At 47.4% G+C, this 15,427-nt stretch overlaps 1 protein-coding gene across 1 annotated transcript in view; it reads left to right on the top strand.

The window, feature by feature from the left end:
• The window catches only part of LOC132262525 (mucin-2), a 39,234-nt gene that overhangs the window by 16,309 nt on the left and 7,498 nt on the right, over positions 1-15,427 (top strand). The window contains exons 2-7 of the mRNA XM_059761804.1: positions 11,629-11,942; positions 11,997-12,203; positions 12,453-12,658; positions 12,780-14,810; positions 14,941-15,101; positions 15,164-15,408. Of these exons, the coding sequence (XP_059617787.1) occupies positions 11,629-11,942; positions 11,997-12,203; positions 12,453-12,658; positions 12,780-14,810; positions 14,941-15,101; positions 15,164-15,408 (3,164 nt within the window). The remainder of the gene's footprint in view (positions 1-11,628; positions 11,943-11,996; positions 12,204-12,452; positions 12,659-12,779; positions 14,811-14,940; positions 15,102-15,163; positions 15,409-15,427) is intronic.

The raw sequence follows: 15,427 nt of genomic DNA, 5'->3' as shown, positions 1-15,427 counted from the left end.
CTCATCCTATACACCTGACAATCATCAGAGCGCGGCTCTTCTTTTCTGCTTTCGTTGCACTGCTGGCCAATGACATGGAGACGGGTCTCTCAGGTCCGAAATAAAGAGATCATCTCGCCTGCGTGCATGTTGAGGCTGTTTCTCACGTCACGGCATCTCTCTGATGGGAAAATGCTCAAATTCCCATCAGCCGCGCAGCCAATTCGCTTGACTTGAAGTTCAGGACGCTTCTTACCACGCCTCCAACATCCAGCGAAGCCTCTCTAAATCACACCAATTGTGACGGAGTTATGGCTTATTTTATGTGTCTCAGTGCGCTTTTCCGCACAATCACACCAATTTATCATTCATACTTAATGTTCAGCTGCATTTGAGGTTTATCTTTAAGCACTCGCGCGGCTCAGCTGTTTCCCAATCAGCCATTCTGGCGGCAAAATGAAACGCTGAGCGGCGGAAAGAGAAATTTCCCGCCAATTTCCAATCTATATTACTCATATCTCACTCATAAAAATAACACGAACGCGAGAGTGATTTATTGTGATCGTGGCCATCACGATCACCCAACCCTCAAAATCTCGGCCCCAACTTTTTATCCACACCATTTCTTTGCTGAATAATTCATCAACTCTCGCAAGGGAGTGAGAGTGTGAGTGCTAAGAAAAAAAAAAGACACCAGCAAAACTCCAAATTGACCGTTGCGACTCATAGTTGGAATTCTTGTCTACCACGCGCTCTCTGGCTTTCTTTTGTCTGGTGTGGAAAGCGATGAAAAATGTGGAGCAAATTCACTTTCATTGAGAGCCCTGGCGAACAATGAGGCACAATCGATGTGATTTCGAGCGAAGAATGACTTATTTGTTACATAAATTATGCAATAAATTCTCGAGCGGGGAGAGCGCGCGCATTTTTGCCACGGCTGTTAGGAGTCAGGACACACGACAGCGACATGCAGCAAACGCCATGTGGATTTCGGGCGCTGTTGCGCAATGCAATTTTTCAATAAGGTGTGTAAATATTACTGATTCGTTCCTTTTTCTCATATTATGCTAATATATCAGACCACGGACAGGTATTTGTATCACTGAGCCACTCATATGGCTGTTTTTGGCCTGCAATTCACTCTCGATGGACTGAATTCTCTTGTGGTCTCCCCAACGCACGCTAAACTCCTCTTTCTTCCACCACTTGCAGTGCCAAGACACCGGACACTTGTGGTCTCGTGGGCTCTCTTTGGGTGAAAGTGAATTTAGGCCGAGCATGAATTGTGTGGTGCACTGTTACATATTAAATGAACATTTAATTAACTTGGGCCGCAATATACCTGTCTCAAAACGCACCCATATTCAGGCTCTCTGCACTCGCGAAAAAATAGCGCCACCGCGCGCGAGACTTGCCTAATGCGCGCTCGCCTTCTCCATCTGGGCAAAAACCCACCCAGAGACACTCATTAATCATGTGACTAATTAGAAGATGGAGAAAATCATAACTTATCAATTTTGTAGCGCTTTTATTTCCATCTGCACGATCCTCTCACTCTCAATGACCCTCGTTCGCCACAATCTTCCGTGCCGAGCCAAGAGAGCATTTCCATGCCGAAATGCTCATTTGAAATTCAATGCGATCGACCATTCACAATGGCAGGCAATAAGATGCAAGAGAGATGCTTCACCTTGAAAGTTCAATACGAATTTTTCACACTTTTTCACTCTCTATCACTTTTCAATTAATCTCCGCTCCGCGAACGGAGGTGAAACTTTTCCTCCGCACAGCGCAGTTCCACCTGTTTTCAAGCTTATCTTGGTTGTCTGAAAAAAGCCAGCCATTTTCATGTAAATTGCAGGCAATTTGAGATGAAAATATATTGGGTGTATCAAAGCATAAAAATCACCATGTGGTAATTGAAGAAATCACCTTTTGTCTACCCCACAAGAGGAGTTGTAGGAAGCCGCCAAAGTGCCACCCGAAATTGGTGTAAATTTATAGATTACTTTTCCAGCTGTGCGCCGGAGAAGGTTTCTTTCTTTCTGTCTTTCTTTTTTTTAAGGTGGAAATTCCTCTCTTACACGCCACATTAAATTGTTTTGGGGCCGCGCGCACTCATAAAAATTCCACCACTCTCACCAGCAAGCAAACCACTTCACTTTCGATGTTAGACCAATAATTTACATTGATAGCAAATCATGATCTGGACATGGCGAACATGCTTTTCCGCACACCTTGGCCGCATCGTTGCGTCATCGCGCAGAAGCGCGCATTGGCGAAAAATGTATGTCTCCTTGGCCAGCCAGTGTGTGTAGTCCACATTTAGCTGGGGAAAATGCCTTGGACAAGAGTGCTCCAGTGTTATACATTTGGTGTGCATTTCAAGTTCCTTCCTACTAGAAAGTGAAAGTCAAATGGTGTGGAACCGAAAGCTCAGGAGAGGGAGACAAGCGCATTGTTGCGATGCATTCTACATGGCATACATTTCGCGATGCCACAGATTATCTCTGCGCCTGGGATGTGATATCACAGTGATTCCATCGTTTCTCAGACTCCTTCAGCTGTTTCTCATCGCTTTTCCGTTTCAAGGGGGTTTTAAGCTCCTCCAATGCTCAGATTTTAGATTGTAAAAACTGATCTAATTCTTCCAAATAACAAATTTCTGTCTTAATTTCCTAGTTTTGCTTTCGGAAAAAGGCTTAGAATCATTCTGATCAAATTGTGAGGTTATGAATTCAGCTTCTTGGACTAATTTGAACTCTTTTAAAGCCTTCAAATCTGAAAATGAGTTAATATAGTGAATATCTCTATGTTTATACCAAATAATGAAGCTTAATTTGTCATTTTTAAGCACAAACCGCAAAAAAGTGATTTTTTTTGAGGTTATGATTGACTTTCAAGCTTCATCTCAACCAATATGTAGTTTCTTCAAGCACAAATACTCAAATCTGTCAAGAAAAAGACAAATATTCTCAGCTTAAACACAAATTTGATGATCTTCAGTGTTTTTCAATCATCAGAATCTATTCTAAGTCAATCACATAACCTAAAAAGCAATAAAATCGATTTTTCTAAGGAAATTATGTTCAAAAATGCTTCAGTTTCTTGAAACAGAAGCTCTTATCTGCAGATATTCTAAATTCTCCTTGAGGGAAGCTTCCTAATCTTGAGGAGATTGAAGTCTGCAGAGCTTCTGCGGCGCACAAAGAAGTGCGGCGACGGAGATAAGATCTCCAGAGATGCAAGACGACGCCTAATGCTGGACTCATTAGCGAAAATAAGATGTATGATTTGCAACTTTTCCCCTGGGGCGGAAGTTGGACCGTTTTGGCCAATTGAGAGATTTCCCGAATGGGGCCCACCCACTTAATTCCATGCCTCGGTGAGCGTTGCCTCCACTTGAGAGCAATTTTTCGAGCAAATTTGCTTACGGTGCCGAAGCATAGAATTAAGTATTAAATATAAACACGGGGAGGAGAGCAAATTGTGCAATAGCACTCCACGTAATATCAATTAAGGTTTTTTTTTCTTCGCTGGGCTCACTCTCTCCACTCGAAATACATATGTATGAGGCATGGTGAATTCGATAAGCGCTCTGAGGGACTGATAATGTATGATTTCCGTCCAGCTGATTTGCTCCGCACCAGAGAGAACTCGTCGTGGTGGATTTGAGAGTGAAAGACATAAATTCCAGGAGCTTCGGCTGCAACTTCTAGCACATTTCGAATTCACCGTGAGTTTTCGCGCAGTGCCATAAATTGGACAATCAGCATAAATTCCATCGCAGGCCGTCTAATTGGACAGTGAAGAGACATGGCGAAGAGATCATCTTGCAGAGTCTTTTTCGCACTGGATTCGCCGTGCACGCCAAAATGCCATACTTCCAATTGCGGAATGCTGATGCTCTTGAGCAAAGCCACACACACAGATTGGGAATCCTCCTGGGATCTCACGCTTCAATTGTAATGACCAGAGATGCGTGAGAGAATAAATTTCTGTTCACGCGGTCGCCTAATGACGGTCTTAATGACGCAGAAGGTATTAATTTGCAAGAAAATTTGCAATTTAGAAGCACCTCGCAACCAATACTGATAGACTTGCGCATACAAAAGACTTCAGCCATCCAGACGACGAACCCGATTTTGAAAGTGTCTCGATAAATCACCGTTCGACGGTGAAAGATGCAAAAGTCAGTGGACTTTTGGAGTGATTTACATGTTGCAGCCGCCAATAAAGCCACATCTTCAGGAGACTTTACAACAATATTGCTGATGTGCAGCACAATGTATTTATTGGCCACGCATCGTAAAAGCCTTAGTGAGTCGCCCCAAATCCAAATCCCACGCACCATTTGCAATTCCGCATGCACTCGTGATAGAGCAATTGTGTCTCAGTGCTGTAAATCTCAGCTGAATCTCCTGTGTCTCCGACTGTCCCATTAATGCCGCTCAGAGCGCTAGAGATCGTGCTGGAAAGTGGGTGGTGCAAATTCCGCGCACACTTCAAGGTCCTCCACAAGATCTTTCGCAAAAGTGTGCATTTGCCGTGGGTTTTCCACTCGATGCATTTGCAAGATAAAAGCCTATATATGTGAGACATCTGGAAATATATTTATTTGGCTGGCGAGTGATGGAAAATGACTCAATCATGGGAGAAAGGCTGGCTTTGGAGCCCTTTTACCCCCCAACAAGCCAACAGAGAGTGAGATTCAATTGACAAAGCCGATGATTGTGGAGTTTTATTGGCCTAAATATACGCCTGGATTGTGCAATATTGATCTCAACTCAACAATTGTGCAGAACTCGTTCAGCAACAAATCATTTCTGCGCGCAGTATCAATTTTTTCTCACACTCTCACTGCCGCCAAGGTGTGGATTTGCTCTGCCAAAAGCTTGGTGCGACACAGATAAATTGCACACGGCAATATTTCATGCGACCATCTGCAGAAATGGAAGATGGCATTTGAAAGTATCATCTCATATCTGTTGCAACCAATTCACATGGACCCGGAGGCGGCAGGCGTGATTTACTTTTTTTTCCCGCCGCCACGTGAGAAAACACATGAGAAGATTCACACCATTTTTCTTTCACGAGTTTAGATTTTGCCTTGATCGCGAGAGGGGAAAATTCTCCTTGAGCAGCTCAAGATCGGAATTTTCACTCTCATCGTGTGGCTTTGATGGGCAGAAGAAAAAATGTGTGGCACAAGTCAAGGCTCACGATTCTCCTATTTATCAACAGAATGTTGGAATTTTGACACGAGATAAATTGCATGAGACAGCACAACTTGTGTGTGTTGTCAAAGAGATCCCGAGGAGGGGCCTTTTCGGCTTCAAGCCCCAATCAAGTGACGTCGCCCGTCGCGCACCCATCATGTAATCATCAATTTGCGCGCGAGGTGATGATTTGGCCTATTAATATTATTGATATTTCGTTTGAAAGCCCGCACCGATTTTGTCTCAATCAACCTGGCGATCGGCCGATTGTCATTGTTGGCCAATGCGTACAAAGTTGCAACACATTTGTATTAATCACTGAGAAATTTTTCCATCTTGCACTGACCATTGAGACATTCGGGCATTCAGAGCACGTTCTCATGATCCCACTCTCACCGTGCATTTTTACGTCCGTCGCATTGTCATTTACATCTGTTGATCAACACCGCGAAAGAGGCTCGTCATTCGCGGATTGCAAAGCTCTTGTGTTTGCGGGGAGAAAAAAGTACTCATTAATCCCACTTGATCATGACAATGCTGAAAGTCTATTTATGGCAAATCACTCGATTTTATCCACACAAGCCTCAATTCGTCCAATCGCAAGTATCAATCTCGCTCTAAGAAGCCTCCGGATGGCTAAATGAGCACCCTCTTGGCATAACAGCACCGTCAGAGACAGTCTTTGTCAGCTGATTCAAATCATGTGCCAATTTTTGCCCGTGTTACTTCACCGAGAAGGTGAATTGCGATTTCCACCCACGAAGGCGAAAGTGATTTTCTATTTTTTCGGCCTGTCTTCAATTTAAATACTCTCTTCCTCATCCACCCTCTCAGCCCACTTTCAGCGTCTTGAGCAATCTCTCTCTCTCTGCATTTATTGTTTTCCATTTGTTTTCACGCGCCGGCGTTAAAAATGGCTGGAATTCTGAACTCTGCGGCGAACCCATGAGAAGAGAGATTTATTGTTGCGGAGGGAGGATGGGCTCGCTTAAATATCAATGGGGAAGGGTCACCGGGGGTCACAAATTAAGTACACTTCATCCTGTCGATTTGGCATTCACTTCAACCGACAATGAAACAATAAAAGGTGCACAAGAATCTTATCCATCGCGAGAAATCCTTTCCTTTTCTCAAGCTGAAAGTGAAACAAACTTGTTGTGCAATTGAATCTTGCTTTTTTTCTGCTCTCTCACTCATTCAACTTTGGTCACTCTTGTGCAATTGCCACACTTGACTTCGTATAGACGAAAAATCCACAAAAATTGGGAATCAAATTCACAGTCGACTGCGTCGCTGGCAACGTACCAAATCCATATTAATGGTATTTGATGGCGGAGAGAATGAAAAAAAGTCAGGCAGCCAAAGTGGAAAAAGGTGGCTTGTTTGAAGTGTAGTGATTGAAGTGAAAGAAAGAAATAAAAAAACTGCTTCATTCACAGGAAATTCAGCGTCCGAAAAGTAAATGAACGACCTTATCCGGTGGGTTTCTCTCCTCTCTCGCGTCGTTTTTCCCGCGCGCGCGAAACAATTGTGAATTGCGCAAAAATGGCCAAGAATTTGATTGTAATATCGATTGAAGTGTTTACTTTCAATTTCACTCTCTTTGTTTTCAATATGCACACACATTCCAATTGGCGCCTTTATTGCCCACTTTTTTCTCCCTCACTTGCCAACCTCCCAAAGAGTGGACTTTTTGACTGATGGCATCTCTTTAGCCACCGCGCGCGCGGCCCCAAAATGTGACCCTGATGGGCGGCGCTGGGGTCTCAGAAGCTCCGCGGAGGGAAGAAAAAGTGCGCGCGCTGTTGCAACAGAACGCTTGTTACAAATTGACTCCGGCCAAATATGGTTGAGTTCTAATTAAACATGTGCAATTTGAGCCACTTTTCTGGCCACATTTATGGTCTTCTCGGTGGCTTTTTGTGCGCCACTTGATTGTCTGATTGCCATGAAGGAGTCCCTCGATGGCGCAAAATGGGCCAAAAGACTTCAACGCGCGCGCGCAAGCATTAGACGACGAACCGGGCAACAAAAGGGGCCTCTTTTGAAATCATATGCAAAATCCACCTCGTGACCGTGCTGAGGGAGTGAAAAGACGGCAATAGAATTTCCGCAACAGCCCAAACAATAACAGCCGAGGTGAAAAAAAATTGGAACGCGATCAATTGAAGGGAGTTGAGAGAGAGAGGCGACCAAGGAGACATATCATTGAGACATTTGTGCAATTGCTGCGCGAGAGTCGAGAAGAATTTGCGGAATAATTTCACGATTTGGTATTGGAAAATTTGAGTGAGCACAAATTGCGACGAATGAGAAATATGCCGGGGCACAAAAGCCAGACATGGCTCTTGGGAGTTGCGCAAAAAGGTAGCAACAGCATTGTGTTGTCATATGAGCGAACATTTATCAAAAAGTCAGCCCAAATGCATGAATCCTGGTGCACTTCGTCATCGGATTTCCTCAATGGATGCGCCGTGCGGCAATTGATGTGACAAATGAGCCAATTTCGAGCGCGGTTCTCATTCACCTGCGCCCGCGCGCCATTCGGCATTGGCGCGCTTATCTAAGATTTCTGCCATCGTGAGCCACACACCTTCGCGTCCCGAAAACAGATGCGCGCGCGGTAAAAAAGCGCGCGAGAAGACCAGGTGAAGGAGAGACTCGCCGTGGCATATGAGCTCGTTTGGCGCACAATGGGAAACCTGCTCCAATCATGACTTTCATTCAGAGCGCGCGTAATTGAAGATGTTTCGCTTCTGTTTCCTTTGTTGTGCGCCATGGCAAAAACAAACACAGTGCGCGCGAGATCTGGCAATTCATGAAACACGCTCCCCAAAGGTCATCAGCGATGTCTCTCCAGATACTCTGCTTGCACCCATTACTTTTCAGTGCACTCGATATCGCTCACAAGGTGATTTATTGCGGCATCCAGAGGTGGAGGATTCCTGAGCAAATGCTGCGCCATTCACCCATCATCTCGTGAGCATTTGACGAGTGGATCTCGCCATTGTGAGCCAGCACAGCCAGCGTTTGCCTAACAACTGAACCTGCATTGCTTCATCTCTATTTATCACAAGCGTGCATCCTTTAAGGAAAAAATTCCAGGATGAGAAGTGCTCCGCAAGGAGAAGACTTTGCGACAATCTGCTCGGCGTCGTGCAGATGCAAATTAGAGACAATTCAATAGTCAAAGGCACGCATGTAATTATCAATATCTCTCGGGCTGAGACAATCGCTAATTGCTGTCCCAAAGCGTGAGAGATTTCAGCTCCACCTTCTTGGAAAGTTCTCTCAGGCCCGCGCAGTTCATTGATAGTCAGGAACCATCATCGTTCCCATGACTTTTTGGAGCTGCGGCGCCGTAAAAACCAACTCCCACAGACTTTATGGTAGCTGTGCACGCTAATGATCCTCAAGCGCGCAAATCCAGGCAATTTGCTGAGCTCCTTTATTGTCACAAGAAGAGCGAGCATTTCTCATTCTGCGCGCCTCTTCCTCGTGCCGTAAATTGCCCGCCCCGCAACGTGGGATGGCATGAGATTCATGCAAATTGCGTCGGATTGCCCACAGATGACAAGTATCCATTTCGCGGAGTCACTGAACCTCCGCTGAATATTCCTCAATTTAATGCTTCGGGGTTGGAAGGAAATTCTCTGCAGTTCAGTGAACTATCGCATGGAATATTTATGGTTATTCGGTGGTCTATGGCAACTCCTATATTTCCTCGCCACACGAAGATAGATGGTCGAAATGACTTCATCTGACTTTGGTGGGCGACACAGTCTCGAGAATCGTGCTGTGGCGCGCGATCCTAGAATTTGAAAAGCCATTCAATGCAATGGAAAGTGTTTTTGTGGCGAAAATGTCACATCGCGACTGAATTTCACGAAAAACCGCCACATTTGTGCGCGGCCTTCACCGATTTTTCCTCTCTACGAAATTCTCTCAGCCTTTTCACCTCTATCACAGCCTCATGAGATCTCTTTTGCAAGCTGCAGCGGAGATTTATGGGCATCTATGTGACTTGTATGCAAATGATGTTTTGACTCTTTTTTCTCGCTTCTCCTCTCTTTTTCCTGCTGTGCACCGATCTGTGGCATCTTCAAATATTTTCCTTGCCATTTAGCTCGTCTCTCTCTCTCTCTCTCACTCTTTCTCGTCAGAAAGACACACACTCTTGATCTTGTCACATGGAATGCAATTAGCCATTCGTAATTATTCTTCGTCACGACACAGCTGTAATCTGTCGTGACTTTCTTTGGGAAAAGTGAAAGATTGAAGAGGCAGAATAACCGACACTTCATCGATAAGCGCTGACTCGCGATGTGCTGCCGTGAACTTTGGAGTGATGAGAAAGTCAAATAGATCGTCTATTTGCCATGGAGAATCCGCAATGTTTTTCCATGCAAATATTTGGCCAGAAGTAATGCACACGAGGGTCATAAATTTCACACTTGCCAACGCGTTCACGTGATGATGAAAGAGGAGGTTAATTGACGCTACATAGTTCCATTGATCATAACAGGGTTTTATTTTTATTGCAGAGCAACTCATAGTGCAAATTTATCTCTCTTTTTCTCCGAACACCTCTTCGGAAGGTGTTAAAGACATTAATTGACTTGTTCTATCTCTTGCCATCATGCTGAAAAGCTTCTCGTTTTGCAATGTGGCCTAAGACATGAAAAATTCCGTCACGCTCAATGAGGCGACTCAATGAAAATGTCCATCCCAAAAAAGGGGCAGCAAATTGACTGAGTGCGGTTTGCGTGTGAGAGAATCTGGAGCAAAAGAGATATTAAAGAAATCACAAGTCCTTTTTTTTACAGGGCTCATTGCCAAACATGCTATTCAGCATTTCCCAATAAATCATCCCACGCAAAGTGTGTGTGGAGTGAAAGACGATTGTGCAGTCAAATATTGGCACTTTGAATTTCTTTCCGATTAATTGCGCTCAGCTGTGTTGCATAAAAAACCCTTCGCGCCCCGCTCACAAACTGCCAATGATACATGCGGCAATTAATAATCTGGTTTTCACATGGACTCTCATAACATTATGAATATATCTTTGCAAATAATTTAATGAATGGTGTGTGGCTATATAAATTTCATGAAATTAGTCTACTTAATTGCACCTCATGAGGGCCTTTTTCCCCGCACAACCGTGTGTGCGCGCAGTTCTCGGTATTGTATAATTAATCAGAGTGCAAAAATGGCAAACAATTTAACACAATTGAATTCGAAAAGATTGGTGGGCGAGTGGACACTCTGATTTCCATTCACCCAACACTGACTTTTCAATGCGCACAGATTTTCCTTTCAATGCAAAAATCCGCGCGCTATGCAAATCATTTTGTCCTTTTTTGGGGCGCCGCCGCCCTTTGAGGCATCAAACACCGCGCACTGTCTGCCATGCAATTTGTATGAATTGCCTTTCAATTGACAATCCACCGTGCGCCCGAGGGCATCGCGCGCAGATTAGTTTATTGAGGACTCAGTCTCTCTCTCTGGCCGGCTTCTGGGATTATGCTAATGCCGATCTGCAGGTGGCTGAGAGCCTCCTTCCCGGCCGACAAATGAGGTCGTTTGGCGTGAGTGTTGAGGAAATTCCAATGAGATGCATCTCTGGCGGGAGATTTATAGGGTTTTATCTGGGTGGCAGAGATGATCAGCTGAATAATGCGGTATTGTTTCTGTCCGCATTGTCTCACACAATCTCAGCACTGATCTGCATAGCCCTTGAAGATGTCTCTCTGCACGGAGATCGAGAACATGCTGATGAAATCAATTTGCTGCACGGCATTTATCCTTGCGCAGGGAATTTGACCACATAGATTAGAGGCAGAGAGAGAGAGAGAGATGTTTGATTAGGCATTTGAGGTGAGAATTGGCGACCGGGTCAGGAGAGATGAGGTCTAAAAATAGCGCCCAAGACAATAGTAAACACCAGCAGCCGTGACACACATGTCCAGCCATGGATGAAAGTCTGCACAGTGTGCATCTGCCATAGACAATGGCAATGACGAAAGCGCTGAAGCATTTCTTCATCCCGTCAAATCGTCTCATCTTTCACGAGGTGTCGTAAAGTACCTGCGCGCGACACAAGTAATGCGAATCGTGATTCTGTGCACCAAATACCGTCAGCGTGCAAGACACATGCGGGATGGCAAAAATATTGGCGGGTGAATTTACAATAATCGCCCCAGAGGCACAGAGGCAAGATCCATTTCCTGGTCTCTGCTCTCTCTCTCTCTCTCACACTCACTCTCGGCCTGAATCTGGTTCTTGTAAAGCCATCGCGCGCGCGCGGATTATGTGATTTTGCAATACAGCCAGTTACACTTTTCGTGTCTGAGTCGTTAGAGTAAATCAAATTCTTGTCTAGCTCTCGTGCAATTGCGCAAAGACTCACCCTTTCTTCTCCCTTTCCCAGATTCAGCGCTCGCACAGCGCCAGACGGCGCGATCTTCAGGACCCACAGCACGCGCCTTTGGGGTGAATCCCAAGCAGAGCAGCTCCACGGCCACCGCGGACTTCGACTGTCCGGAGGAGTTCGGCTACTATCCTCATCCCACCGACTGCACGCAGTACTATGTGTGCGTGTTCGGCAGCGCCCTCCTGGAGAGCTGCACTGGTGGCCTCATGTACAGCCACGAGCTGCAGACGTGCGACTGGCCACGGAATGTGGGCTGTGACGCCGCAGACGCTGCGGCCCCATCGACCTCCGCCCCTAGACAGCAGCAGCAAGTAAGTGAATCCCCCGAGGGCCCCACAGGGAGCCTTGCTAATCCTCCTGTGCAGCCGCAGGTGACCAGAGTGCCCCAGATCCAGCAGGTGCAGCCGCAGAAGATCCGCTTCACGTCTGTGCCGTCCGTGATCGCGGGTCACTCGGCCCCGGCCCAGATCCAGGCCATCCCACCACCGCCAGAACTGAAAGTGGCACCCAATCCAGTGATCACGTCCCGCGGACAGCCCAAGCAGGTGCTTCTGCAAGAGGACATCGCCCAGGTGAGACGCATTTGCATTCTCTTGCGGTGTGTTTAGCAATAAAATTCGCACATAAGCAGATCGCTGGCAAAGTGAATGCTCTGCATGTTAATAACTTCCTCTGTTGGTTTAGTGGCTCGTAAAAGAGGCAGATAATTTGTGTTGATTGCTAATTAATTATTACAATTTTATCGTTTTGTCTGCAATTAGGCAGACCCATCAGATAATGCGCTGAGGTGATGATTTTGAAACCGCGTGTTTATCCCACAGCTGTACGCTGACGCTCACGACACTCTGCCGCCGGCCGAGGAGGAGGAGTCCGACCGCCAGCAGAGGGTGTACCGCGGTCAGCCCAGCACCGTGGGTCAGGTGCAGCGGGACCGCGACGGCATCCTGCAGCAGTCCAGCGTGAACGCCATCCCCAGCCACGGCAAAGTGGGCTCCTTTGCATTTGGTTCTCAGGTCAATCAGTACAGGTGAGTAGAGAGTTGCTTGGAATGCGCGGGTGACACGCTTATGGGCTCTGTGTGTCCACCACCTTTGTTTTATCCATGTTTTTACGGTGTTGTGGCACACTGACACTCACGAGTTTCGCAGTGATGACGACTTACAAGACGTGGACGTGGGTGCGAGGACGAAGACGCGACACGACAGAAAGAAGCGAGACGTGGCTGACGATCTGGACACGGGGGACTCGCTGCCCGAGGCGGCAGCCCTGCACGCGATTGAGGATGTGGGTGGGCGGCAGGCACGCCAGTTGAGGCCCCACAAGGCGTCCTGGGCTTTCGGTGGCTTTCAGACTAACACGCACAAGCACCTGACAGGCTTCCAGCCGCCGCCGCTGGTGGATCAGAGTGTGAATCAGTACTTCTCGAGTGCGGGCCAGCATCTGAGGTCGTCGCTGAGCAATCCCTATACGGTGTTCAACACCAAGAACTCCTTCAGTCCGGCTGAGAGCCCCAACTACAGCAGCTACGAGCGCTCACCGTCGTCTTCGAGGGAGAAAACCAGGACAGCCAGCGGAGATCTTGTTCCTCTACTTGTCCATCCTCTGACAATTCCTCACCAGGTTGACACTCAGTCGAAACCTGTAAAAGAGGCCTCGAGGGAAGTCGATGGACTCCCGGACAACTTCTCCTTCTTCCACTTTGCCAAGGGCACGGGCCCAACGGGTAGTGGCAGCCATCCGAAGCCTCAGCACAACTTCAATTATCTCCCAAATACCACACCAAAGAGCCCTTTTGTAGCCTTCAGCACAGTTGGAGGCTTCTACAACAACAAGCCCACTCCTCCGACGACGTCAGACAAGTACCTTAAGCAGCAGTATCGGCTGCAACAGGACGGAAGGCAGGTGGAACCCGCGAAGCCACACAATCCCGTGTCAGAAGTGCGACCAGGGTTTTACTCGTACAACTTCTACAGTAACCCCGACGAGGGCGCAAGTGCGACGACAACTCAACAACCTGCCTACAACTCTGGCTTTTATGTAACGCAGAAACCAAAATCGTCCAAACCACCGGGCTTTCAGCCTATCAGGAATTACTATGGTAGCTCAGAAGAGACCACGAAGCCTCCCTCCTATGCTGTGACTGAGAATCCTCCGGCTACCTACACGTCACCCACGTCTATGACCATCGGAGATCCAGCCGGACCTGGAAGACCACACAATTCTCTCGGCTTCAACTCTGACACGTTCGTAAGGAAACCCTCTGTGATCAATCCCGGGCTCAGCAATCTAGACTTTAGTCAATTCATGTCGGATATTCGCCAGTCGCATCTGTCGCCATCAGATCCAGACATTGGAAAGAACCACACATTCATCAGCATGAGTACTCCAAGACCATTCAACTTCTTCAAAACCACTCCCAAGCCTCTGGCCTCAGATGAGGAGTACTACTATGACAGTAGCGAAGAGGAGGAGTTGCCAAAGACTACCAAATCGCCCAGTAGTCAGTACTTCAGACCATCGACCAGATACACCGACAACAACTTCATCAAGAGCGTCCCGCCGCCGAACTTCGGCAAGCACCCACCAAAGACAACGCCGCCCACGAGTAGCGAGGAGTATTACTACGATGACGACTACGAGGTGCAAAGGCCGCCGGCAAACAAGTCCAAATTCATGCCAATGTCCGAAACCATGGCGCCCAGACCCTCTCCCACACCCACCCTCAGACCCACAATCTCTCCCACGCAAGTTTTCAAGCCCACCTCCTATAGGCCGCCGCAGGAGCACGTGTCCGACTACGACATTCGGCTCCTGGGCGGCACGAGCTCCATTCCGCCCATTATCAAATTCCCCGACGACATATTCCAAGACCTGACAAGACCTAGAACGCCCAACAAGACTATGGTGCGTCCCACGACGCCCAGGCCGCGCATCAAGATCAAAGATCCGTTCGCGGGAAAGGTGACGACGACGCCAGAAACGCACCCGTACAGGCCCACGCGACCCACAATGCCGACTACCGACACCACCACCCACAAAATTCACACTGTTCGTCCCAGTAGGGGCAGGAATCCCACGACTGTGGGCGCCGGCAATAGGGGCACCATGAAGTGGAAGTCCGTCAAGAGCACTAAACGACCTGACAGACTCGGCGACCTCGACGAAAGACTCCCCAACAGGTACAGAAGGCACTCTCTCACTCTATCCTATCATCTTAGAACTTCCTCTGTTAGCTTCTCTCATGTCCTTCACGCCTGGCTCGTGATCCTGGGTCTTTGGGACTTACTTGACTTTGGTGATCAATTTCAGAGTTGAATCCTCATCTCCAGCATCGAATTCATACGTCCAGCCACAGAAGGTCAACACGCAGAATACGAGGAACTACTACAACACCACGCAAGGACAGTACGATCAGTACGATCCCTACGCTTATGTTTACGATGACGATGTGGAGCTCTACAGAGATGTTGGTAGGTTTGCTGGGAATTGGTGAGTCAAAGGATGGACATTAATGTGACATTTGCAATTACAGACTATGGTCAACAGTACAATGGACAAAACAACCAGAAACCTCAGGTGCATCAGTCCACCTATCGTCCTTCTATCATCACAAGCTCCACTCCTGCCACAGCCTCGCCCGCACCCACGCATTCGTCCACCCCGTACGCCCCAGTTCAGGCGCACCGCGACGCCTACGTGCCTCAGCAGCCGCAATACGAGCGCCCTGCTCAAGTCTACACCACCGACTATGAGGACGACGACGTGCTCCTCTCACAGGTGCGTCTCGCGACACTCT

This window comes from Phlebotomus argentipes, unplaced genomic scaffold (assembly GCF_947086385.1).
Source record: "Phlebotomus argentipes unplaced genomic scaffold, Phlebotomus argentipes genome assembly contig_15, whole genome shotgun sequence".
Lineage (NCBI taxonomy): Eukaryota > Metazoa > Arthropoda > Insecta > Diptera > Psychodidae > Phlebotomus > Phlebotomus argentipes.
This window is presented reverse-complemented; position numbering and strand designations above follow the sequence as displayed.